Below are 24,479 nucleotides of genomic sequence, written 5' to 3'. Positions count from 1 at the left end.
ATAAACAAATTAAAATAAGATATTTTAAAAATACGTGGGACAAATGTTCTAAATCTTTAAATATATATATATATATATATATTCAAATTGTATATGTTTTTTCCTTAAAAAAATAATAAATAATATATATATATATATAATTCTTCCAGTTATAAGTTTGATTTTCAAAATTCATTTCTCGCTACACCGAACTGCGAAGGTAACAGAGTTAGCAACTCCCAAGAACATTTCCCGCCAAATTCGACCTTTTATTCATCGACTGCTTTCGAGGTTTTCGATTTCTCTTTTCTTCAATGTTTTCGAGTGTTTATGTTCTCAAGTTTGTTCAGATTCGCATTCCTAATTGAACACGGTGGAAGGCTGAAGATTGGAACCGTATTCTTTGCCGTGAAGATTTTGTTTGAGAATTTCGAGGTATAATTCATTCTACTTCGAAGATTTTTTGTACCCTAATTTATCAACATTTTGAATTTCGTTGGAATTTTCTTTCAAGTAATTCGTGTGTGATCAGAGAGTGTTTTCAAGTTCCGACTTGTTTCGTATTTTCGAGTAAAATGTTACTTCTCGCTTCCAAATTCCATCTTCTTTTCTAGCGAGCAAGTTATTTTTGTTTGTTTCCTTTTCTTTTCAAGTTGATTGCTATTTGTTAATGTATTAGCTCCTAATCTGGAACTTATTTTTGATCCAGTTACCCTTGTGATATTTAGGATTTCCACCCTTTCCTCCTTACATTTGTGTAAACAAGGTCGAGGTAGAAAACAGAGAATGATGTTGAAGAACTTCGTTTCTTTATCAAAAAGTTCGGAACTATCGATTAAACCCTGCTAGCTTCCCCCCCCCCCCCCCCCCCCCCTTTTTTTTTTTTTTTTTTTTTTTTGTTTGATTAGTTTGAATTTTATTTGTTATACTCATTTCTCGATAGCACCATTTATTACTATAATTTCAATTATATCTCTTCATGAACTTCAGAAGACGAGGTACAATAAATCGTAGGTTTTTTTTGTCCTCTAATAGAAGCTTTGAAGGATTTTTATGCCTTCAGCGGGCCCAGTGTTTCCGGCAATTGCAAATGGTTTCTTGTATCTCTTCATGTTCAAAAAACAAGATTTTTTATAGAAAATATGCCAGTCCTGTCAATTTTTTATGTGGACTGGAATTTTAGATATATAATACACGCCGTGAAAAATAGAATTCTGAAGGGAACAAGTACAGCTGTTGCAGTCAAGTTCTTTTGCTGGTACCTTATATGTTCATTGCATAGAGCTCGGCAATCCTTCTGCTCAAGAGTACATCATAAAACAATAATATCCGATTTAGATTACGAGTTCCTGTTTCTGTCTAGCAACCACTTTACCGATGTTAGGTTCTATTCGTTCCACCCCGATGAATTTTTGCCCTGTTAACTATGTGGCTCTAGAACCTGTAGAAGAAATGCTGTTTTGCTGATCTTTTTTTGAACTATATGGGGAAACATTGAATTTGTATGAGAAGACCGAATTATTTCTATATCCATTATTTCGATGGTAAGGGATTCATGTTAAGCTAAAACCACCAGATTCCTTTTAGCACGTAGAATCTTTAGAAGTGTCTTCCTGGACAGGGTGGAAGCCATCCATTGCTATTCTTTTACCATTCAGAAGAGCTTCTGGTACTCACATTTATAAACTTCATGCATAATTTGAAGCCTATTGATAGCAGTCAAAAAGTTGTTCTGTTTGATTTATGGACTAAAAGCAAATAATGAAAGCTTGGATACTTAAACTCGTTTGATAATCATTTAGTTTTTAGTTTTAGTCTTTTTAATATTTTAATTAAACATATAAATACTACTTTCATCTATGAGTTTCTTTGTTTCTTTTCTATTTTTTTTTAACATGTTTTAGAAAACTAAGCTAAGTTTTGAATTTTTTTTTTAACTTGTTCTTTTTTCTAAAAGTTGACTAGGAACGTCTTTTCTCCTTTCAATTTCTAATCAACTGAGAAAAGGGAACCAAATAACTAACATCACAGTCACTCAAATAGTTTGGCATCTTTACGTGGTTTAGAACTTCTGATTGCCTAATTTCCTTCATTATTTAAACTTGGTGTTTAGAATCTGAAGTGCTATCGTCTATCAATGCCGTGATATGGCTTTAATTTTAACGAACGATCAGCGGTTCATTTGTCAAGCTATATGATATAGAAATGATCTGCTAGGAACAACAAGATAACCTTCGCGAATTTCTTTCTGCACAAATGCTTTTAAGGTCTTTGAAATCTGAGCACCGTTGTATAACGACCCTCCTGCCTGTGATTTTCATAACAGGGTCTATGATTTCTCTAGTATTCCATGGCGTTAGAGGTTACTTCTGAAGGTTAATAATGAAATGCAATGCTTGCTGGAGAGAACTTGAAGGGCGAGCTATCTCCACAACTTGTGGTCACTTGTTGTGTATCCTAAGCATGTGGAAATTTTTCATTGTCCATCGTTTAATTTGGTGAAATATTTGACCTATTTCTCTAATTAAATGTAAGTGGTTTAACTGCATAAGTTGTTTCTTAACGATGTAAAGGCACAGAGGATGCAAGCAAGATCCTTAGCAATGATGGAGCCTGCCCCATTTGTGATCAAGTTCTTTCTAAAAGGTGATGGGTTTATTATTATGATGCTGTTTGGAGCCTGCCCCATCGATAATATGATTTTATTTTATCTTACTTCCGATTTCTATTTGGCAGCCTCATGAAACCCGTGGACATCAATCCAAATGATGAATGGGTAAATGTAAGTATTCTCTTAAATTATCTTGTTCAAGTCTTTTAAGACTCTTATAGCGTTTTTCAATCTTTTCCTTGTATGTGACTGATTCGTTGTATTGTCTCACTGCTTTTGATACTGATATTCACTACAAAAAATATTACAGATGGCCATGGCTGGTATAAATCCTCAGATATGTATCCTTCCGAGTAATCACCAATGATTCAAAATTCTAAATTAATGATAAATTATCCTCCAAATTTTGGAAAACGCTGTTATTCCATTCTTTTTAACAGTTGAGAAGATAGATTGTCTTTAGTTTTCCTTGATTGGTCTCAGTGATGAAAAGTGCATATAGAAGTGTAATGTTCTATATTGGACAAAAGGAATTGGAGATGCAGTACAAAATGAACAGAATCGTGGCTCAATGCCGACAGAAATGTGAAGTTATGCAAGAAAAGTTTACTGAAAAACTGGAGCAGGTGCATACTGCATACCAAAAAATGGCCAAGAGATGCCAGATGTTGGAACGAGAGATGGAGAATATATCCAAAGACAAACAAGAGCTCCAGGAGAAGTTTGCTGAAAAATCCAGGTCATCTCCTTTCATTTTTGCTTCTCATTTCTAAACCGATTCCTGAGGGGCGTTCTCTGTTTTTAAGATCCTGATCCAGAAAATTCAATTGCATGTTAGGCAGAAGAGGAAACTAGATGAGATGTATGATCAATTGAGGAATGAGCATGAATCACTAAAACGGTCGGCCATCCAGCCTGTGAGCAATTTTTATCCAAGAAACGAGCCCGATTTGTTCTCAAACCCCGTTAGTTTGATGGATAACAGAGAACCCATGAGGAAAGGTAATCTTTTTCTCTTTCTAATTTTAAAGAATGAAAACTTCAGACAATTGATACTTTCATCATGTTGAGTTTTCAATTTATACCATGTATTATCAGTGGAATTCAAACCATGCTCTCATTTCCCACATACGCACAGCTTAATTACGTCCTGTACTGCTCAAGTATTTCCAAAACAAGTTGACTTATTTCTTGCAGACTTGCTGGTTTCCGCTCCTGAAACCCCAGGACCAAGAGAGGAAATATGGCCAACACGACAAAATAGCGGGAACTCTGGTCACTTCGACATCTCCGTTGGGTCACCGGCAAAACAAGCTGCTCCGATGGCAATGGAAGCTGGGAATAGAAGAGGGGGAGCTCACAATGCGTTTGGAAGTGGAGCTGGCAACCCCTCCATGACTCTGCGCAACTTGATTCTGTCCCCAATCAAACGACCTCAGCTCTCACGTCGCCCTCAAATGTTCACGTAAGTATATAACGCTTGCTTTTCGGTGCTTTTTTGCAAAGAGTTCATACCAATGACTATGGACTATGCTCATAGCGGCAAATAACTCGTTTACATGAAAATTAAGCTCAAAATTTCTCCTGCATGCTCTCGCACTAGCTGAATCATATTATTACTGTCATTATAGATTGTGAGATGGAAGTGGCCGAGTTGACGTTTGGTGGGCAAAAGGGCAGATCAATTCCGCTTGCTTCAAGGTTCTCTTTTCTTTCTTTTGGTAGTTTTGAAGTCGGTGGAGGATTACAGAAAATCAAGAAAATAGGATACAGATTTTTTCTTTTTTTTTTTCTTGGGTATCTTTCGGTTTATGAACAATCGAATATTACGTAGATTTATCTTCCACCACTTGCACAATCTTTTTTTATTTCTTGCGCAAGGCTTAATTTCTTTGCGTGAAGAATAAAAAATGTAGAAATCTTTATCAACTAATCGGACGTTATACAGACAGTGTTCTTCCGAGGGAAGGTAATTTTTGTCGATTGCTTTCGTTTCTCAAACCATAGTTCGTCTCTATAACTAGCAAAAATATGTTAAAACTGTAGGTGGAGTAGAATGCGAAATGTTAAATTAAACTAAAATAATTTTAAAATTTGAAATTGTTTCAAAAGCAGTGTAAAAATGAGAAGGTATAACACAAAATTATTATAACAGTAGAGAGCATTATTTCAAAAGCAGTGTAACTAAGACATTTGTCAAGGTTCAAAAAGTATTGTGTAATCCTACACGAAAATGTATGATTTAGAACATTCTAAACAGTTGATAAAGAAACACCAAAACGTGAAAGGTTAAGTTTCAAAAAGTTACGCACAAGCAAAGAAGGTTGGACGACAATCCAGGTATTCACAGCTCAATTCTTAGCTAGAGACAGCATTTTTCATTCTCATATGTACAGAAAAATTGTCAAAAGCCACCCCTTGAAAAATGCCTTCATTTGTCCATCAGATACGTGTTGCTAATGATCTTACATGTTGATTCAAAATGCTCAGCAAGAAAGCATCTGACGACCCCAGTCCTGCAAAGCCAAATAGGTCCCGCACATAGATTAACTTCATGCTCGTTCATATGCTCAGAACATTCCATGTCGACGACTCCGTTGCATATATGCAGTTATCTACAAAATCTATTTTGGATATGTATGTTGCTCTGAAGTTTCTTCTCTGGCTGTGTACAACATATGATGAGGCAAGAAAACTTTCAGACTCGGGGCCTTGGAAGATGAGGCAAGAAAACTTTCAGACTCGGGGCCTTGGAAGATATTTCAATGACATCGCCGTATTGAATAGGATGACAAACATGAGAACCATCAATGTAAATCACACCATCATTACACAACCAGGCCATTTCCATCGACTGATCTGACAATATCATCCCATGCATAAAATTGGACAGTTTTCCTGGGGTCATGGGCTCTCGTACCATGTACTGAAGGTCCCGAGATAGAATGGGCATGGGAAATCCACCTGCTGATCGCATTGCAGCTGTTGATCCAGCAGCAGTCGAAATTCTTAGACCACTCGATCGACAGTTCAACAAGGGCGAACATGGCTGCTCATTCCTAATTCTGCAGAGAGGAAGAGGTTAATGAATGTAACCTCAAACATAAGGAAGATACAAGAAAGAGGAACCAGAGGATGATTCTTACTTGAACGAGAATCGAGAGACCGATGCGGGACATGGATGAGCAATTAATATGTCATTGAGAGGATACTTTGTGAGCAACTCTGAATTTACAGATATGGATAGCCTTGACAACTTGGAAGGGGATGCTACACCACTGAGGACACTATCTAATACCTATATGAAGTAATCGTATCAAGTCTGTGGTAATACGTCTATTTGCTTGTCGGAAAAGTCGGTTTCATTTAGATGTTCCTCTAAACCAGCCCAAACATAATGTGATATACTATGCCTCCAAACAATCAGAGGTTATGATAAAACTCAAGAAAGGAAGTAATATAAAGTGAACGGCAAACTTAAGAGGAACATCAACATGTCAATATTTTTTATTAATATCAATCAACATCTTAATAATATTGAGACTTTAATAATATTTTTTATCAATGTTGCTGAGGGGATGTTTAGGAATTCCTCCCATATTTTACTTAATCCTTGCTGCATTTTGTCCGGCTACAGCCCAAACCATAATTCTACTGCCTTAGTTAAATTCTTCAGAAATCCCTCCTGTATTTACCTAATTCTCGTGGCTACAACCCCCGCCATAATGTCAACTCGAGTATAGCTTAATTAGTTAAGACATTATATCTTTGACCAAGAGTTTCAAATCTCCACTCCACTCCACATTGTTGAACATTAGAAGAGGAAGAAAACCCAACCATGGTCCACGACTCTACTGCCTCAGTTTATTTCTCTTAAAAGTTTCATATATCTTACTATCCATCATGCTTCATTTCTTTCTATATAAAATAGTTTTTTTACATTTTTCAATTTTCTTATCATCCTTCCCAAAGTTACGAAATTTTTACCCTGGCTCATGTTCACCAGTACTCTCATTTGATGGTTTCCTTCATCTGGCTTACAGTTGGCTTAAAATGGTCTTACTAATACAGCATTTCTACAAGATGAATCCTTGCAACATGCTTCCCCATCCAAAAACAACGCCTTAGATAGTTTATTAGACCTGCTTCAGGTTCCATTGAAATGAAAATTGCTATAGCTAATGAACATTCAAAGTACAGATAATATACCATCATTCCCAACGGAGGCATTATCAGAAAATAAGGGTTAGTATGAGGCTCAAAACTCATATTACTCTAAATCAGATACCTGCCTATTCAATCATTTGAATGACAATTCATTTAGAGCTAGGTATTCTTTTCCAAGTGGATAATTCAATATCATGATTCATGCAGAAACATGCTAACATTTAGATTTTCTGTCTATACTAGAGAGTAGAGAGAGAGAGGAGGATAGAAAAAAGTAATGGACATAGCCTATCCCCTTGCCTCACTCACCGTGGCAAATAGACATCCACAGCCAAACACTCTTTTAATGGTAAAACAAACTTACTTGCTCAAAGTTATTAACAGTGGCCGCACAAAGATGCCCTGTGCTTCTAGAAGCATCAAACTGATTGCCATACTCTTCTACCTAGACAAGAAAATATCTGGTAAATACCTCCAAGTAAAATAATGATCAAATCACAAATTTCGTTTCTAACTTCAATTGTTGTGTCTATTAGTCCCTTCCTTTATAACATTTCAATGTCACCTTTGAACATCAAATTATGATTCTACAGTCATTGAATTTGCTAACTAAATGATAGCATGCCTATTAGACAAATGATGGGTGATTACATACGATATGACAAATAAGGGACGGACAGAAGGATACAATAGTGTATCATATTTTATGAAAGGAGTTTGATACGTTGTTTTCAAAAGAGATAGCATAGCACCTATTATTTTATTTTATCCAACTGTTCCTATCACGTCATTATACTATTTTTCTATCTCATTGTGCCAAATCAACCAATAGGGTATTCTACGCCATTATTTTTAGTTAACGATAGGGATTACATATACACATTATTCAAAGTTCAAAGACATAATTGAAATCCTACCAGATTTAGAACCAAATAGACACAACTAATCGAAGTAAAGAACTAAATTTGCAATTTAACTGAAAATAAATATCCATCAATAATCAATCCATTCCAAAGATTTCAAAGGAATGCCTAGTTAGATAACAAAGTTACCTCATCCACCTGTGTCGGATCAGAATTTACTCCAAGAATAGGAATTGACTCGTCCAATAAATGGCTGGCCTGCAAAAGGGTGCCATCACCACCAACCGTGACAACAAGGTCTACATTGCTAATTGGCTCAGATAGATCATTGCGAAATACAGCTTCCCAATCCACAGGCTTCTGCTGCAAAACATCCTTACAAAATTTTATGGCCTCCCTGTGCACTGCATGCCTGTTCTCTAAGTGACGTAAGATCTGCAGTGACACAAATATCCAACAAAAAGTATATCACGCAGACTCCATTGAACTTGCTGAAGTATAGATTCAAGAAACTTAACTACATGAACATTATAAACACGTATGATCAAGTTCTTTGTATTAAAAAAATATAAAAATATATCTGATGACAGTAAAATTATAATCAAAATAAAAAAATATATTGCCTTTACCCAAATTTCTATGTTAAAAAAGGCATATAAACCAATTAGAGGAGAAAATTCCTAAGGAAAATAACAAATTCCACAGAAAAACCTAAACCCATCCTAAAAAATAGTTAAGACATTAGCAATGACAATAATGCTTCATCATTCACGGAGAGGAGACGGGATGAGAAAGCCATCCAATCCCATCCCACCTGGTTGGCACATATAGAATCGAAGTCGAAGTGCATCTAAGTTGGTCAAGCACCACCATTACTAAAACTTCTTGCTACAAATAATTTGATCTTTCATAATAGGAAAAAGAAAATTGTATATTTTGTTTTTAGATAAGAAACAATTACCAACCAAAAAACGTTAAAAAATGATTACTAGGCCAACTCGCAGTTGTTCTAAAGTTAAAAAGGACTAAAAATCAAATGTTTGAAAATGCAGAAACTCAGACAAACTAAACTTTAAGATATTCAAAACAAAAACACGATTTAAACCTACAAAAATTCTCACACATCATATCAAATGCACATCAAAAGCAAATGCACATCAAAAGCAAATGCAGAAGCCATGCAAAAGAAAACAAGACCCATTAAACCCAGGAAGAAGACAGGCATCAGAAATCACCAATAAATGAACTTCCACACAAAAATCCATGGTCGAAAGAAATAATTGAATTAAAATCGAACAGAAAAATGGAATGAGTTCTGACCTGAGGGCTGGTGACGCGAGAAAAGCCGTCAGAATGGAGAACGGGATTGGCATCAAATGGCTTAAGAAATAGTAGCAATCTCCTCATAGCCATTTTCTCGCAGCGAAAATTAGGGTTGGAAGGAGAAAGCTGGGAAACGGGACGAACGCACAACATGAAGACGGTGCAGAGATCGGCGTCGAACTTTCTGATAATAGAAAGGTCAGCCCGGTCCGCCTTTGAGCTCGTCTCTCGGGTCGGGTTAGGGTTTAGTTCCACTTTCCAGAATTAAGTTAAAACTTAAATTTAAAATTTAATGTCTAAAATTTTGAAGAAATTAGCATTATAATTAATTTTTATGGTTTCATAAAACCTTACTTAATAAAAATTTATGATATAGATTATTTACTAACATTTTATTAAACTATTGTCTTTTATAAAATCTTTAAAAGATTAAATTCTAACTTTTATGATAAAATGATGGAAATATTAGTATATATATTTTCAAGCAGATATCGTCTTTATTGAGCTTTCCCTTCAAAATTTTTAAAAAACGTCTTCTAAAGAGAGATTTCCACACCTTTGTAAAAGGATGTCTACCCCTTCGGGGCTCAACTTCATTTCTCCCTCCAATTGATATGAGACCCCTCAATCCAACCCCCTTCGGCTCCTAACATCCTTGCTGGCACACTGCCTTATATCCACCCCATTTGGGACTCAGCCTCATCGCTGGCACATCGCCCAGTGTTTGCCTTTGATATCGTTTGTAACAACCCACCACTAGCAGATATTGTCCTCTTTGGACTTTATTTTTCAGGATATCATTCAAGGTTTTTAAAATGCCTCTTCTACAGAGAGGTTTCCACACCCCTTAAAAAATGTCGTTCCCTCCCCAACCGATGTGGTATTCACGTACGTAGGTAGGTACAGTAGAGAAGAATATTAGAAGAATGGGGAAATGGGTGGGCAAAAATTGATACCATTTATTCATAGGATTCGAAGCTTGCTTCTGCACGATGCAGAGACAACACTTCTCTGGCATCCTAAATATCAATACTTATAAATCAACAAATAGAAAATCCAGAATACATGAGGTGGATTGAATATAACAATCATCACCTTCCAATGCAGTAAATCAATAAACATGTAACCAATGCAGAATGAAAATATGAACTCCTAAGTTCTAAAGATCAAAACTTCATTAAACTGAGGTTTTCTTGTTTGGTTCGAAGACGTACTTGATCAACGACTCCTTGATCCCCAGCAACTCTGGGAACTCCTTTTTCAGCTTTGAACTGTCCATCTCATTGTTGCTTCTGGGTGCCACAATTACCTTAGCCTGTTCTTCCAGTGTGAAGTTAGCCCACTTGAATTCAGGGTCCATGTATTTCTTGTACATCTCGAGAATCTCGTTGTGACTCACAACACCCGGGTTTGTGAAGTTCCAGATGCCCTTCAAGTTACGCTTCGCCATCTCGATCGATATGGGCAGAAGTTCATCCAGGATGGTCATGCTGTTTGGGATGTTAACCACCTTATTGTAGCGAGAAATCTTGGTAATGAAGTTGCGTGGGTTGTTCAAGTCGGATGATATCGGCATTCGAACTCGGAGTGTGCAGACGTTATCGTATTCGTTCAGAAGCTCCTCCACCTGTGATTAGAAAGAAAGATTAGCAGCAAGTCAAAAAGATCAATTGCAATGCCTGGTAAGTATGAAAGTTCCCAAGAATATTATATCTACCATGGCCTTGGTTTTCGAATAAAAGGAACCAATGAAATTTGGCTTGTCTTCCTCTTTAAAACCAATGCCAGAACCCTCTGGATGTTTGGCATCGTACTCGAATATACAGCCAGTCGCAAAGTTGATCATCAAGAGTCCGTGCTCCCGGCAAACATCTGCTAAAGTTAAGGTTCCAGCAACATTGGCACGAATTGTTTCTGTTTTGTGAGATTCACACCAGTCAACATTGGGTCTGCCTGTTACTCCAGCAGCATTGAAAACATGGGTTGGTTTAATATTCTGAATATCCGCCAAAAGCGAGGCCCGATCCTCCAAACGCCCTTTGCCATAAGCATAGGCAATGCCTTGTTTATCACATAGCTGCCCAAGAAGGCCTCCAATCCACCCTGTCCTACCATAGAGCAAAAACTTCAAGGATGGCTGGTAAGGAGAGCCCGGATTCCTGGAAGTTGGGACTACCATTTTAGTATTACAGGAAGCATAAGAAGCTGGTTTTCCCTCTTCAGAACCTTCAAAGTGCCTCTCAACACCACCAGGCATCATTAGCATTCTAGGATGTGGCAGCAGAGCCCCAGAGACATCACCCCACCAATCAGGGTTCTTGGTGTACCATTCAATTGTCTTCTTCAGCCCGTCTTCCCACGTTGTACGTTCCGACCACCCCAAGTTCTTGAGTTTTTCATCGTCCAAGAAATACCTCTGATCATTAAATGGTCTATTGTCAACATACTTGATGCTTGCCTTTGCGTCCCTTGAGAAAAGTCTACATATATCCTCGGCAACATCTATAACCCTTCTCTCCTTCTTTGTCCCAACGTTGTAAACATGGCCAACCTCTCCTTTGTGAAGAATGACTTCAAAAGCCTCAGCAACATCCTCACAGTAGAGATAACTCCTAACATTAGAACCATCCCCATGAATTGGAAGAGGCTGACCTCTCATGGCCAAAAGAATGAACTTTGGAATTAACTTCTCAGGAAACTGATTAGGTCCATAGACATTGTTTCCTCGCGTCGTGATCACAGGTAACCCATACGACCTACCATAGGCCATCACAAGCATTTCAGCTCCAGCTTTTGTTGCAGAGTATGGATTTGTTGGGAGGAGTTGGGAAGCCTCATGGTTTCCCACAACAGCATCCTCATCTGTCTCTCCATATACTTCATCTGTACTAACATGGATGAACCTCCGGATCTGACCAGTGACCTTGCACGCTTCTAAAAGAACATGTGTGCCATAGATATTATTCTTCGTGAACTCGAAACTATTACCGAACGAGTTGTCAACATGAGTCTGAGCAGCAAAATGCATAATCGTATCAATGGACTCAGTAATCAGGAGATAATTGACAAGATCAGCACTGCCAATGTCCCCCTTAACAAATTTGAAATTGGGAGATGGCTTCGAAGGAAGAAGATTCTTCAGATTTGAGCAGTAATCAAGTTTGTCAAGTACAACAATTTTGTAGCCAGGATAGTTTCTGACAAGCCTGTTAGCAACATGGGATGCAATAAATCCAGCAGCCCCAGTAATGAGGATGTTCTTAGGAGAATGTGTAGCCATGTCAAAGCAACTTCTGCACAAGACCAATACAGAACATATGATCACTAACCAAACAAAAACAAAAGAAGATTTTAATCAAATTTGAATTCATCCATGTCTAAGGGGAAGTTGACAAATTAGCCGACCGTTAAATTCAATGGCAGATACAGTAGCAAACAAACAAAGACAAATTCCAAAACTAACAATTTTTTAGAAAAACAAAACCAAAGTGCAGCATTAGTTATTATTAAGCTTCATTGCTGAAGAAACTGAAACCTACTGATAAAAAAGAAAAAAACTAGATCATATTCGATAGAACTTTAATTTCCGATCATTTCCTCCACAAACAGAAAAAAACGTCCCGGATCAAAAACCAACCATCAGATTAGATCTCTGCATACTCCTAAACTCATAATCAATTTTTTTCAAACAAAAGTCCAAAGTACATTTCCAGGATCTGAATTCGATCCGCCACAAATCATAACAAGAAAATGCTTAGCAGGCAAGAAATCGGAAACAAAAAAACTAGAAAATCACCAAACCAATCACGGATCCAAATGAGCAAGAAAGACGGAGAACCCTATGCACCAACCTAAGCCAATTGTGAAAACAACACGAATCAAAAAAGTTTCATCATAATGAGGACGGTTCAAGTAACAGACTTCGAATCGGGAATGAGAATGAAAAATGCAGAGAGGAAGAGATGAAGTACCTACCTCTTCTAGAGAGAGAATGGAAGGCAGAGAGAGAGACAGAGAGAGAGAGAGATCTTCGGGACAAGGAAATGGTGAAGAAAACCAGAGACGACGACTTTGGAGAACAATGACGGGAAAGAATGGTGTTTTTTCCTTCGTTTATAAACTACGTCTAAATTCGATGGAGGCTGGAGACGGTTAAGGGGAGCCAATAAATGGGGAAATGACGCATTTACCCTTCTCATTCATTTTTTACTGCACTACTTCTGCGCAGCTCCATCCGCGTTCCCCACCGGTCAATTAATACTGTAATCCCCTGCGCTCGACCTCATAGTAACCTTCGTGAATTCGGGTCTCCCATGGATCACGAGAGAAAATCGTCGGTTATTAATTAAATCATCACCATCTCTGACATCGACACTTAATCCTCAAAATTCTCTAATTATTTTTATTAAGAGATGTGACATATTTAGTTTTAATGATATTATAAATTTTTATTTATTGCAATAACTTTCTTACTAAATTGCTCCATGTGTACAGAACAATACCAGAATTTATTTTCTATATAGATTAGATATTTTTAAATTCTTTGAGGAAGAGATATGATGTGATTAATGTTAATGGTATCGACTAAATTTTAGTATGAATTTAAATAATATCAAGAAGGAAATAAGTGGGAGACGGAGGGAGGAAGGTTTATCCATCCCATCGAGCCTCATGAACATCTTTAATTATAATGTTTAAGATCATTAAATTAGATATCTCGTTCAATTAAGTTAAATGTACCTATTTACTCATTAATTCGAGACTAAAAATGTTAAAAAGAGATATCTTTAAATTACTTTGGAAGATGACAACAGGCTTTGATTTCAAGTACATTAAGGATTTGAGTAACATATGATAAAATAGATGAACTTTTCTATATTGACATCCCCAATTTCAACTCCCCCTTTTCTTCTTCAACGAAATCATGGCTGTTTCTCGTCCATCCTTGGATTATTGGCCAATATTGCCGGAGATTTTCATCAGAGCGTCAACAAAGTCCATCAAAATCCCAACCCCACATCTCCAATTCACAAATCTACAGAACCCATCAAATTCTAGATACCCAATTCTCCGATTCTCCCTCGATTCATCGAAAACCCCTTCCGGGCCGCCGCCGTTGGTTGTGGTCGGCTCGGCCAATGCCGATATCTATGTGGAGATCGACCGGTTGCCGGAGGAGGGCGAGACGATATCTGCCAGAAATGGGCAGACTCTGGCGGGTGGCAAGGGGGCCAATCAGGCCTGCTGTGGTGCCAAGCTCGAGTACCCGACTTACTTTTTGGGTCAGGTCGGTGAGGATGCTCATGGGAAGTTGATCACGGCGGCGCTTGAGGAAGGCGGCGTCCGACTTGATCATTTGACTACTGTTGCCGCGGCACCAACGGGACACGCGGTGGTGATGCTTCAATCTGGTGGGCAGAATTCTATCATCATTGTTGGTGGTGCTAATATGAATTGTTGGCCTGTGGCGTTGTCTGATAGTGATTTGGAGATTATAAGAACGGCTGGAATTGTTCTTCTCCAGAGGGAGATTCCTGATTCAGTCAACATCCAAGTTGCAAAGGTCAGGGATCTGATTAAATTGTTCATGATCTGTGCATAATTTTTCTTGTCATTCAGCATTCTCACACACAACTGCTTTGTTTATTTAGAACTTAAACTGATAGTTCTAAGATGTGAGCCAATTCTGTCACATTCATGAAAAAATGAGAAAAGGGCATATCCATTGAAAAATATTTGTTCCTATTGACAGTAATTGAATCCCTTCCCCTTACCCGAATTTGTTCGTCGTTGTTGTTTTAGTCAATGAGTAAGTTCTTAACGTTCTAGAAACAAATGTCAAAGTTAGCGTAGTTTAGTGGTAATTGACATGTACTCCTTTTTGTAGAAGTCGGAAGTTCAAATTTCCACATCACACATTAATTGTACGAACAAATAAAGGGGGAAATGTGTGGTTTACTTGGGGTTTTTCTTGAACTCCTGATATCTATTTTTGTGATGTTTTGGTAATCATGTGTTAGTGGTTGGTCTGTTGCATTATCAGGCCTACAAACACATATATGTATATGTTGGCAGCAGTCTTAATAAATTTGTTCTTGGTTTAAGACATTCTGTTAGATATTTTGTTCTTGCTTGCATTCAGTCATGATTCTTATTTGAAAGTTTTGTTTGATCTGAATGCACATACTGTTCTTCTCGTACTCCTGTTAGCTTGTTTATGTTATTGCACTGGAAATAGCAATTTCTAGATTTCATTATGAGGTAGCTGCTCTCTGGTCAATGAATTTTAGGACGTTGTTAAATTCTTTTATTTCCTTTGTTTCCTAGCTTCTTGTTAGGCAGAGCAATTCGGAAGGGCTTTAAGTTTTAAGTTTTTAATTATGTTGTGAGATCCCACATCGGTTGGAAAGGGGAACGAATCATTTTTTATAAGAGTGTGGAAACCTCTCCCTAGCATACGTGTTTTAAAAACCTTGAGGGGAAGCTCGAAAGAAAAAACCCAAAGAGGACAATATTTGCTAGTGGTGAGTATGAGCTGTTATAAATGATATTAGAGTCAGACACCGATGGTGTGCCAGTGAAGACGCTAAGCCCCAAAGGGAAGTGGACACTAGGTGGTGTGCCAGCGAGGATGCTGAGCACCGAAGGGAAGTAGACACCGGATGGTGTGCCAGCAAGAACGCTGGGCCCCAAGAGGGATGGATTGTGAGATCTCATATCAATTGGAGAGGGGAATGAGTGCAAGCGAGGACATTGGAGCTTGAAGGGGGTGGATTGTGAGATCTCACATCGGTTGGAGAGGGGAACGAAACATTATTTATAAAAAGTATGAAAATCTCTCCCTAGCAAACACGTTTTAAAAACCTTAAGGGGAAACCCGAAAGGGAAAGCCAAAAGAGGTGGATTTGGGCTGATTTGACCCCCATTCAATTCCATTTTGACGAATTGGGAAGGTTAATTCATAGAACTTTTGGTCTGGGCTCTGCATCATTTTGACCTCCTTGTTCCTTCTCCTCCCATTAGATATTCATTCTTTTTTGTGCATATCTAAGATTATGAGCAATTTTCTTAAAACGACATTTCCTATTATCCGACGAGCCATAATGACTGCAGGCTGCTAGGAATGCTGGGGTCCCAGTAATTTTAGATGCTGGAGGAGTTGACGCTCCTATCCCACAGGAACTGCTTGACCATGTCAATATTTTCAGTCCAAATGAAAGCGAGCTGAGTCGTTTAACGGGATGCCCGACCGAAAGTTTTGAACAGATCGGACAAGCTGTAGAGAAATGCTATAAAATGGTGAGTTATCCATACATTGAATAAAGTTTTTCTTGATGTCATGTTCATAGATTTGATCTGCTGCTTCACCATTATCAGAGATCATGAGCTGTTAACTTAGCTAAATCTTGAATTCAGGGTATCAAGCAAGTTCTCGTGAAACTTGGGGCCAAAGGGTCTGCTTTGTTTACACAAGGGGAAGAACCAATCAGACAGCCCATTGTATCTGCTGCTAAAGTAATTGATACCACAGGCGCTGGCGACACCTTTACTGCATCATTTGCCGTTGCGCTCGTGGAAGGAAAGTCGAAGAAGGAAAGCCTGAAATTTGCGGGTAAATCCTTTATGTGAACTACATTACAATGCTCTTGATCCAATAAAACTAGACCATGGCGTGGTGTTAACTGGTTTAGAACTGATGGCTATTTCTTATTGCTTTGAACAGCTGCTGCAGCCTCACTTTGTGTTCAAGTGAAGGGAGCCATTCCCAGCATGCCTGATAGGGAATCAGTGCTGAATCTCCTCCATTCAAGGGACTAGAGAGAGACGAGACGACAGAGGTCGAAATTGTTCGAGAGGCTTGAAGAATATGTTCATGGAGCGCTATCACAACGTGACTCTTTCTAATAACCATTAGATAAAAATTTAATTCTCGAGCATTGATTTAAAATACTTTCGTAATTTCTCTCGCATGGTATAACTTATTTTAACACAACATAGAAATATGAGAATACGAATCTCTAATCTCGACATAAAATAATGCATATCAAATTATCGATATGCTATGCTCATTTTAAGTTTAATGGTATAAAGCTGTCGCCTCCAAACGAACAACGTGTAATGACTAAGAAAACATTGGTAATGAAAGTGTGGGCACTGTACATTTTGCGGCACATCAACTTTAAAGAGCACCAACAACTGTGAGTAACATGTGGCCTTAATTCTTTAAGCCCTCACCTTCTTCCCCTTCAGCTAAGGCATCCTATCATGCCCTATCTTACACGATGTAATGTCTCATCTCTTTTCTAACAACTCGACTATCCATTCATTAATAACACATTAAATACATCTCGTTTCGACAAAATCATCCATGTCTCGTTTCAGATGTCGATCCACGTTACCTAGAAAAAAAAAATTAATATATGTCATTCTTTTATTTGTTTATCGTTCCTTTTCAGCCTTGTCTATTTCAACTTCCCTTTTCTCCCCACGTGTCTTTTGTAGGGTTGCAGCGTTACTTGATCGTAGGATTGGGGATTTGAACCTTCAAAATATAGAGAATTGTTCTTTTGGAGTTCGATAAGGAGAGATTAGTGGATTAACATTCGAGTTGGTCGAGTTATTAAGATATATGAACCCTCCAAAAAAATATTTTTTTTAATAAAATAATAATAATAAAAAAACGAGATACATACAAAATTACGGGTCCAAACTTGAATAATGGAAAGTATAATTTTTAATAAATTAAATTTGAGTAGGTTTGTCCAAATAATAAAAATGAGAAATTTGTTTTGAGTGATAGTGAAATGTGGGCCAATTACATATAATTATTTAAAAATAAAATATTGGGAGCTTGAGAGCCACATGAAAAACATGGCCTTTAATTTATGTCCATAACATTATTACATGTCATGAATTATTAATTTTTTAAAATCTACTTTATGTTTTAAAAATAATTATTTTTTTTTATTGATTTTATTAATCAATATTTCTAGGGTACTACTTCAGAAAATATCTATTAAGTTTTTATTTTTTGAAAATAAATCTTTAATAAAATATAATAAATCCTGGAAAATCGAACCATCCAGATCTTATTTATTTTAACATATATTCTTATATGAAAAAACTTCATATTCACCCATCAAATTAAAAATATATGTCTGTATTTTATTATAAATTCTGTCACATTCCAAAACGTCATTCTTTATTTTATTTTATTTTTTCCCCTTTATCCGAAACAGTATAAATATATTGTTTTTTGTGTGAAAGAAATCTCTTAACCATAAAAATATAATATAATTAAATATATATATATATATATATATTTATATATCTAAAAGTATATTATTTACTTTCAATTAGAAAAAGTCTGATTGTGGTTGAAATAAGAAAGTTCAATTTTTAAGGAAAACTTTTATTTATTTATTTTCTTTAAGTTTCTCCGTAAGGTGGAGTTTTTAATATAAATAATAATTATTAAATTTTTTAGTGTTTTAAATCATTATTTAATGTGAATTAAAAAATTAAAATAAATAATTTATACCATAACAATTTTATTATTATTATTATTATTATTATTTTAATAACCAGATGAGAGTAAATCCATCCACATTTTGGGAATAATATAATTTGGGCTCATGAACAAAAAAAGAGTTGGAGCAGGGAAATCAGTGCCGTACGGCGAGTCATCGTCACCGCATCCAAATTTGAAAAAATACAGAGTGGAAACAAAGGAAGGAATTTGGGAGTGTGGATAAGGAAGAAACCATGCAACACTCCATTTAAATTCCCCCAATGTTTCTACCAAACTCTCTCTCTCTCTCTCTCTCTCTCTCTCTCTCTCCCTCTCTGCCTATATATATTCTCCACGCGTTTCAATTTCATCTCTGAAAATCAATCCATCTCTCACGATCTGCGTCGATTTTTTGCGGCTCATTCCGCTGGTTTTTCTTTGTTTCATTCCACTTTCGCTTCTTCTGGGTTTCTGCTGCTTGTTTTGTTTGGTGGGAATTTGAGGGTTTTGTGGGTTTTTCTCTTCTCGATCTGGGGTTTTTGTTTTTTTGGCTTCTGGGGTTTTTGAGACCGATCTTCGAATGTGGGTGAGTTTGTTCTGAAGATTTAAGAGGTCTAATAGGAGGACGACGAAGAAGATGACGCAAGATTATCCAAAGAAGGTACCTTAATGTTCATTTGTTTTGTGTACTGTTTTGGTGATCGTGAAGATTTCTAGATACTGAATGAACTAGAACCTTCTTCAATCGTGTGTTTGCCTTATGTTGAATGAGCTTATATGTTTTTGGATTGAATTTCTTGTAATGGGCTTGTGTTTGATGCGTCACGATCAGTTCAATCTTCTTCTCTGTAACTTTATATGCTGCGTTTGGATGGAATTATCGATCCTCTCTTAGTCCGTTTCTTGCTGTAGGACTGTTGCCTCCGCAGGGCTTTATATTCTCGAAAATGCTGTTGTTATTACAAAAAAGAGGGATATCTTCTTGTAGGGGTCAGGGATTAAGAGGACAAGGGAAGTGTTTTTGGATTTGCGCTTTTGTAGATGTTAACCATGGTTCTCTAATCTCTGATGAAGAAAATTTGGTTTGTGATTTCTGAGATGGGATTCTTATTGTAATTTTCTCTTGGATGTAGGACTTTCTGGGCATTAGTCTTTGTTTGATCTCATTTTGTACATAACTATCATGTTGTTCATAGCTGACATTCATGATCACCATGTAAAATTTCTTATACTGGAATGCATTTTGTACATTCCTTACTGTTTCTCTAATTGGTTTTGGTTAATAGTTAAATGTTTGCATTATAATAGTCCCTTTTGTGTTCTATTTCTGATGATGTTAAATAATTCATTTGATCTTTAGGAGGCCAAGAAGATCAACTTTTTTACCGAATATGGGGATGCTAATAGATATAAGATTCTTGAAGTTATAGGCAGGGGAAGTTACGGAGTTGTTTGTTCTGCTATAGACATGCAAACCAAAGAGAAAGTTGCAATAAAGAGAATTCATGATATATTTGATCATGTATCTGATGCTGTTCGAATCCTTCGTGAAGTTAAGTTGCTTAGATTGTTGCGGCATCCTGATATTGTTGATATCAAGCACATCATGTTGCCACCTTCTAAAAAGGAATTTAAGGACATTTATGTGGTGTTTGAGCTTATGGAATCTGATCTTCATCAAGTTATTAAAGCAAATGATGATTTGACCCGTGAACATCATCAGTTCTTCCTCTATCAAATGCTACGTGCATTGAAATTCATGCATACAGGTAGATAATTTTCTTTTTCATTCTTAGATTTTGAGTATGAAACGAAGGTTTTTAAATTTGAGAATGCTGTTTGCAGCAAATGTCTATCATAGAGATCTGAAGCCGAAGAATATACTGGCAAATGCTAATTGCAAGCTTAAAGTTTGTGATTTTGGACTTGCTAGAGCTGCTTTCAGTGATGTCCCAACTACAATATTTTGGACAGTATGTTCTTCATTTCACTAGCAGATTATTGATTTGTTTTTCAGTGTTTCTAAGTGATGCTGTTTGCAGGACTATGTTGCTACTAGATGGTATAGAGCTCCAGAGCTGTGTGGATCGTTCTGTTCAAAGGTAGGCAGTAAACTAGTTCACATTGATTCCTTCTAGAATTTTCGCAACCACTGGGAGTAAACTAATCACTGGACATTTAGTTTTGATGATTACGCACGTTTTCATTTTGTACCGAATCTGATAGTGCACTGTTACCATGACTTATGTTACATATGTTATTGATTGTCTCAATGTTGAAGCAACAATGTCCCCCCTGCTCCTCCCTCCACCACCATACAAGGAAAGATCAGAACAACATCTTGTAGTGATTTACTGGCCATGGTTCAGTTGGAAATGCTTTCCTTTTTGGTATAAAATGTATGTAATGTATAATAGTGGTTTATAGGAAACAATAATGCGTAGATTATAATAATTCTTGTTCAGGGGGGACTATTGAACTGTCCTGGAAGTTGAAATGTCTGTCATTCAGGTCAGGTTATATCTGTTTTTTTCTTAAGTTTTTGCTTAAACTCAGTTCCCCTTTTTGTTTTCTAACGTTTGATATCATTATCCTGTTTATAGTATACTCCCGCGATAGATATTTGGAGCATTGGCTGCATATTTGCTGAGGTTTTGATAGGGAAGCCACTGTTTCCTGGTAAAAGTGTTGCCCATCAACTGGAGTTGATTACTGATCTTCTTGGGACTCCTTCATTGGAAATCATTGCAGGAGTATGCGTTGCTTGCTATTGATTTGTCCTTTTTCTTCTTTTCGCTTTGATTGTAATAGTCGTATTTTATCGGTACCGTTTAGGTTCGGAACGAAAAGGCCAGGAAATATTTGACCGAAATGAGAAAGAAATCTCCAGTGCCGTTTTCACAAAGATTTCCCAATGCGGATCCTGCAGCCATCCGCTTATTACAAAGACTATTAGCATTTGATCCGAAGGATCGACCATCCGCTGTGGAGGTACGAGTTCTCTATTGATCGTTATTTCACCGATGTGTATCAGGGGATCATTAAGTTTTGTGATTTATATGTTGACAGGCTCTGGCTGATCCTTACTTTAAGGGCCTAGCTAAAGTTGATAGAGAGCCTTCTTGTCAGCCAATATCAAGAGTGGAATTTGAGTTTGAGAGACGGAAATTAACGAAGGATGACATAAGGGAACTATTATACAGAGAAATATTAGAATATCATCCTCAAATTCGTGAAGATTATTTGAATAGAACCGAGACTACAAAGCTCCTCTATCCTAGGTTCAAATTCATTTTCCTTTTCAACCTTACAACATTCAAGTGATTTTTAAGCTATTCCTTTGCTGATTTTGTAGTACTCCTATCATTGTCAGCGTTACAGGTCATTTTAGAAGCCAATTCACCTACCTCAAGGAGAATGGTGCTAAAAGCGCACCGGTTTTGCCTCTAGAACGGAAACACTTCTCCCTCCCACGGTAAGAGCGCACCGGTTAAGTTGTTTTCGTGATTGTTTGATAATGCCATGGCCTAGGAGTCAATATTATTACTGTAACATATAGTTTGGTGGGTGTATTATAAGTTTTGTATTCTTACAAGCTCAGTTTGCGAATCGTCTTCTTAGGTCCACGGTTTGCACAAATTTGGATTCACCTGATCGTGAACCGGTTCGGCGAAATCCGAAAGTCTCTAATAACAGCATGGGATTATCTGATAGAAAATTTGGGAATCCATCAAAGGCTCATCCTCCTCCCAAAGTGCCTACTGGTATGAACATATTTCTCTTTTTAGTGGACAAGTTCTGATAGGATAGAATCTGTCATCTTTCTTCAAACCAAATTGCCATGTTAGATCTTTCAAGCTCAACAATACCATGATACTGATATAACTGATATATAGTTGCTTTTGCAAATCTAGGACGAGTTTGCGGGCCCGTTCTCCCATACGAGAACAGAAACATAACAAATGTTTATTCGAGACTAACGTCACAAATTAGAAGTTTGGATTTGTGAACAAGACGTATTCTTTGGAGTTCAATCCCAAATTCAAGAGCTTCGCACGGTCGTTCACTCAAACTAACCGATGGCACGAACAGTGGTAGATCCCTAGAACGATTCATCTTTAATTGAACGTAAGAAGCTGTAGGTGGTAAAACTTAAGTTGGAGTGGCACATTTTCCATGGCTGGCTGCTCTTAACTGGAGTAACTGAGATAGGCATGAGTACTGGTGTAGGTGTAGGGTTACAGGCATGAGTACTGGTGTAGGTGTAGGGTTACAGGCATGAGTACTGGTGTAGGTGTAGGGTTACAGGCATGAGTACTGGTGTAGGTGTAGGGTTACCTGATCTTTGAAGGGTGTTTTTGTTAACTACCTTTGCTGCTTCTTATCATGCCATGTAATTATAAACAATCAATTAGTGTATATACATTTGTTTGAATGAAGATTTGTACAGGTTCGGTCAACTCATGAATCAACGAATTTTTCATTGAGACAACTTAAATACTATATTTTAGATAGATATCTAAAAGGTAAACTTTTTAATAAAATTTTTAGAAAATATATTTTTATAATTTTATATGACATCTTTAGTATCTAAAAATATACAGGTAGTTTTAGAGAATATTATTAATCAGTATTAATGGGCCGAACGTTGCCTCGTCAAATAGAGAAGATTTGGGCCTAGGCCGAGTTTGGGCTGGTTTGGTCAAATAGAGAAGATTTGGGCCTAGGCCGAGTTTGGGCTGGTTTGGGCCTAGGCCGAGTTACAGTGCTTTTACGAGAAGATTTGGGTTTGGGCCTAGGCCGAGTTATAGTGCTTTTACGAGAAGATTTGGGCCTAGGCCGAGTTTGAGCCGGTTGATCCTAAGGGCTAGGCCGAGTTTGAGCCGGTTGATCCTAAGGGTGGGCCTAGGCCGGCCGAGTTTGGGCTGGTTTGGGCCTAGGCCGAGTTACAGTGCTTTTACGAGAAGATTTGGGTTTGGGCCTAGGCCGAGTTATAGTGCTTTTACGAGAAGATTTGGGCCTAGGCCGAGTTTGAGCCGGTTGATCCTAAGGGCTAGGCCGAGTTTGAGCCGGTTGATCCTAAGGGTGAGTTCTTATTTTGTTGTATTTTAAAAAATCCAGCTAAGAATAATAATTTTTAAAAACTTATTTTGTTTTCGAAGTTTGTTTAAATAAATCTATGTAAAAAAAATGACGAGAAAGAATGGATATATATTATTATATTTTAAATTAAATAGTTACAAAACAAGTGATAATAATTAAGTGTTGAACACCAAGGATGACAGATGATTTCTATTATTAAAAATTTTATTGCATAAATTAGCAAATAAAATTTTATTGCATAAATTAGCAAATAATTAGAATATTATTTGAAAAAATTAGGTGTGCTTTTATATATTTTTTTTTATTTTTAAGGGTAGAAGGAAGCAAATAATGTGTTTAGTTTCTTTTCCACACATCTTTTTTATGAAATTTTAAATGAATTATTTAAGTCAATAATTTATGAAATTACTAAAAAATAATTTGTTAAAATAGAATTTTATTTTAAAAATGAAATTGAGAGTAGAAATGAAAAAAAAAATATAATTTTTAAAAATAAAAAGGCAAACAAATTGAGTGATTGTGAGGTGGAATTTAAAATATAACTTCCTTAATTTTAATTTAACCCATCAAAATTAACACCAAACATCACAAATTTAGCGGTAATGATGTCTGCGGGTTTATCCATGTGTACCCGTAGATTGAACTATGAGTATGTCAAAAAAGCCGAGGAATTCAACAAGGAAATGGGAGAATTTGGATATCCAAATGATAATCAGAGGCGGCGGTCGCTGGGCTCAGCTCCACCACTAAACCGCGAGGGAGGCTGTAGATTTGTGGCCTACGTACAAGGCGCTTAGGCATCGTACGCGGCCCTTCTCAAAGCAAACCAAAAAAAAAAAAAAAAAAAAAAACTCCTCGGACGAGCGCTATCTACCTCATTTCTTGAACTACTGATAAGAAAATAATTGAGCTGCTATGTGGG

General features: G+C 37.0%; 5 protein-coding genes across 10 annotated transcripts; 3 read left to right on the top strand and 2 right to left on the bottom strand.

The window, feature by feature from the left end:
• The first annotated feature begins 205 nt into the window (after positions 1 to 205).
• Positions 206 to 4,573, top strand: LOC111808904 (E3 ubiquitin-protein ligase CCNB1IP1 homolog). 2 transcript variants are annotated; one of them, XM_023695158.2, is made up of 9 exons: positions 206 to 414; positions 2,306 to 2,431; positions 2,553 to 2,625; positions 2,716 to 2,761; positions 2,901 to 2,931; positions 3,074 to 3,329; positions 3,429 to 3,592; positions 3,818 to 4,055; positions 4,222 to 4,573. In XM_023695158.2, exons 2-9 carry the CDS (start codon positions 2,362 to 2,364, stop codon positions 4,226 to 4,228), a joined length of 885 nt encoding a protein of 294 aa, XP_023550926.1. In that variant the 5' UTR covers positions 206 to 414; positions 2,306 to 2,361; the 3' UTR covers positions 4,229 to 4,573. The 2 variants fall into 2 exon arrangements, with proteins under 2 accessions (XP_023550926.1, XP_023550910.1); XM_023695142.2 differs by having other exon boundaries at positions 3,788 to 4,055.
• A 281-nt stretch (positions 4,574 to 4,854) lies between these two features.
• NADK3 (NAD(H) kinase 3) lies at positions 4,855 to 9,178 on the bottom strand. The gene is made up of 5 exons (XM_023655918.2): positions 8,941 to 9,178; positions 7,810 to 8,055; positions 7,122 to 7,202; positions 5,737 to 5,888; positions 4,855 to 5,655 (listed from the first exon to the last, which is right to left on the bottom strand). The coding sequence occupies exons 1-5, from the start codon at positions 9,094 to 9,096 to the stop codon at positions 5,289 to 5,291; spliced, it is 1,002 nt and encodes a 333-aa protein (XP_023511686.2). The 5' UTR covers positions 9,097 to 9,178; the 3' UTR covers positions 4,855 to 5,288.
• Positions 9,179 to 9,882: 704 nt separating this feature from the next.
• On the bottom strand, positions 9,883 to 13,061 carry LOC111781216 (trifunctional UDP-glucose 4,6-dehydratase/UDP-4-keto-6-deoxy-D-glucose 3,5-epimerase/UDP-4-keto-L-rhamnose-reductase RHM1). 4 transcript variants are annotated; one of them, XM_087120975.1, is made up of 4 exons: positions 12,919 to 13,037; positions 12,740 to 12,794; positions 10,661 to 12,236; positions 9,883 to 10,570 (listed from the first exon to the last, which is right to left on the bottom strand). In XM_087120975.1, exons 3-4 carry the CDS (start codon positions 12,221 to 12,223, stop codon positions 10,121 to 10,123), a joined length of 2,013 nt encoding a protein of 670 aa, XP_086977101.1. In that variant the 5' UTR covers positions 12,224 to 12,236; positions 12,740 to 12,794; positions 12,919 to 13,037; the 3' UTR covers positions 9,883 to 10,120. The 4 variants fall into 4 exon arrangements, with proteins under 4 accessions (XP_086977101.1, XP_023517462.2, XP_086977113.1 ...); XM_023661694.2 differs by lacking the exon at positions 12,740 to 12,794 and having other exon boundaries at positions 12,919 to 13,061; XM_087120987.1 differs by lacking the exon at positions 12,740 to 12,794 and having other exon boundaries at positions 12,915 to 13,039.
• A 783-nt stretch (positions 13,062 to 13,844) lies between these two features.
• On the top strand, positions 13,845 to 16,893 carry LOC111780566 (pfkB-like carbohydrate kinase family protein). Its single transcript, XM_023660995.2, has 4 exons — positions 13,845 to 14,506; positions 16,057 to 16,242; positions 16,360 to 16,555; positions 16,667 to 16,893. Exons 1-4 carry the CDS (start codon positions 13,868 to 13,870, stop codon positions 16,759 to 16,761), a joined length of 1,116 nt encoding a protein of 371 aa, XP_023516763.2. The 5' UTR covers positions 13,845 to 13,867; the 3' UTR covers positions 16,762 to 16,893.
• A 1,730-nt stretch (positions 16,894 to 18,623) lies between these two features.
• Positions 18,624 to 22,914, top strand: LOC111789786 (mitogen-activated protein kinase 19). Of its 2 annotated transcripts, none has more exons than XM_087125615.1 (10): positions 18,624 to 19,115; positions 19,815 to 20,223; positions 20,300 to 20,427; positions 20,497 to 20,556; positions 21,058 to 21,207; positions 21,290 to 21,445; positions 21,524 to 21,735; positions 21,828 to 21,929; positions 22,076 to 22,218; positions 22,351 to 22,914. In XM_087125615.1, exons 1-10 carry the CDS (start codon positions 19,092 to 19,094, stop codon positions 22,461 to 22,463), a joined length of 1,497 nt encoding a protein of 498 aa, XP_086981741.1. In that variant the 5' UTR covers positions 18,624 to 19,091; the 3' UTR covers positions 22,464 to 22,914. The 2 variants fall into 2 exon arrangements, with proteins under 2 accessions (XP_086981741.1, XP_023526246.2); XM_023670478.2 differs by having other exon boundaries at positions 18,628 to 19,115; positions 22,369 to 22,914.
• Positions 22,915 to 24,479: the final 1,565 nt, after the last annotated feature.

This window comes from Cucurbita pepo, chromosome 1 (genome assembly GCF_057944985.1).
Source record: "Cucurbita pepo subsp. pepo isolate OVF chromosome 1, ASM5794498v1, whole genome shotgun sequence".
NCBI classification, from domain to species: Eukaryota; Viridiplantae; Streptophyta; class Magnoliopsida; order Cucurbitales; family Cucurbitaceae; genus Cucurbita; species Cucurbita pepo.
The sequence above is the reverse complement of the archived record's forward strand: the minus strand, read 5'-3'. Positions and strand labels throughout refer to the sequence as shown.

Bases quoted from the DNA above. Each gene is read 5' to 3' on its own strand.
- LOC111780566 (XM_023660995.2), top strand. From the start codon at position 13,868: ATGGCTGTTTCTCGTCCATCCTTGGATTATTGGCCAATATTGCCGGAG. The intron at 14,507-16,056 runs GTCAGGGATCTG...TAATGACTGCAG, and splicing joins TCAACATCCAAGTTGCAAAG to GCTGCTAGGAATGCTGGGGT. The intron at 16,243-16,359 runs GTGAGTTATCCA...TCTTGAATTCAG, and splicing joins TAGAGAAATGCTATAAAATG to GGTATCAAGCAAGTTCTCGT.
- LOC111781216 (XM_023661694.2), bottom strand. From the start codon at position 12,223: ATGGCTACACATTCTCCTAAGAACATCCTCATTACTGGGGCTGCTGGA. The intron at 10,571-10,660 runs GTAGATATAATA...TTCTAATCACAG, and splicing joins ATTCGAAAACCAAGGCCATG to GTGGAGGAGCTTCTGAACGA.
- LOC111808904 (XM_023695142.2), top strand. From the start codon at position 2,362: ATGAAATGCAATGCTTGCTGGAGAGAACTTGAAGGGCGAGCTATCTCC. The intron at 2,762-2,900 runs GTAAGTATTCTC...AAAATATTACAG, and splicing joins CAAATGATGAATGGGTAAAT to ATGGCCATGGCTGGTATAAA. The intron at 3,330-3,428 runs GTCATCTCCTTT...ATTGCATGTTAG, and splicing joins AAGTTTGCTGAAAAATCCAG to GCAGAAGAGGAAACTAGATG.
- LOC111789786 (XM_087125615.1), top strand. From the start codon at position 19,092: ATGACGCAAGATTATCCAAAGAAG. The intron at 20,557-21,057 runs GTAGGCAGTAAA...TCCTGTTTATAG, and splicing joins GTGGATCGTTCTGTTCAAAG to TATACTCCCGCGATAGATAT. The intron at 21,736-21,827 runs GTTCAAATTCAT...TATCATTGTCAG, and splicing joins ACAAAGCTCCTCTATCCTAG to CGTTACAGGTCATTTTAGAA.
- NADK3 (XM_023655918.2), bottom strand. From the start codon at position 9,096: ATGTTGTGCGTTCGTCCCGTTTCCCAGCTTTCTCCTTCCAACCCTAAT. The intron at 7,203-7,809 runs GTAACTTTGTTA...TTTCTTGTCTAG, and splicing joins ATCCGACACAGGTGGATGAG to GTAGAAGAGTATGGCAATCA. The intron at 5,889-7,121 runs GTAAGTTTGTTT...TACTTCATATAG, and splicing joins CTGTTAATAACTTTGAGCAA to GTATTAGATAGTGTCCTCAG.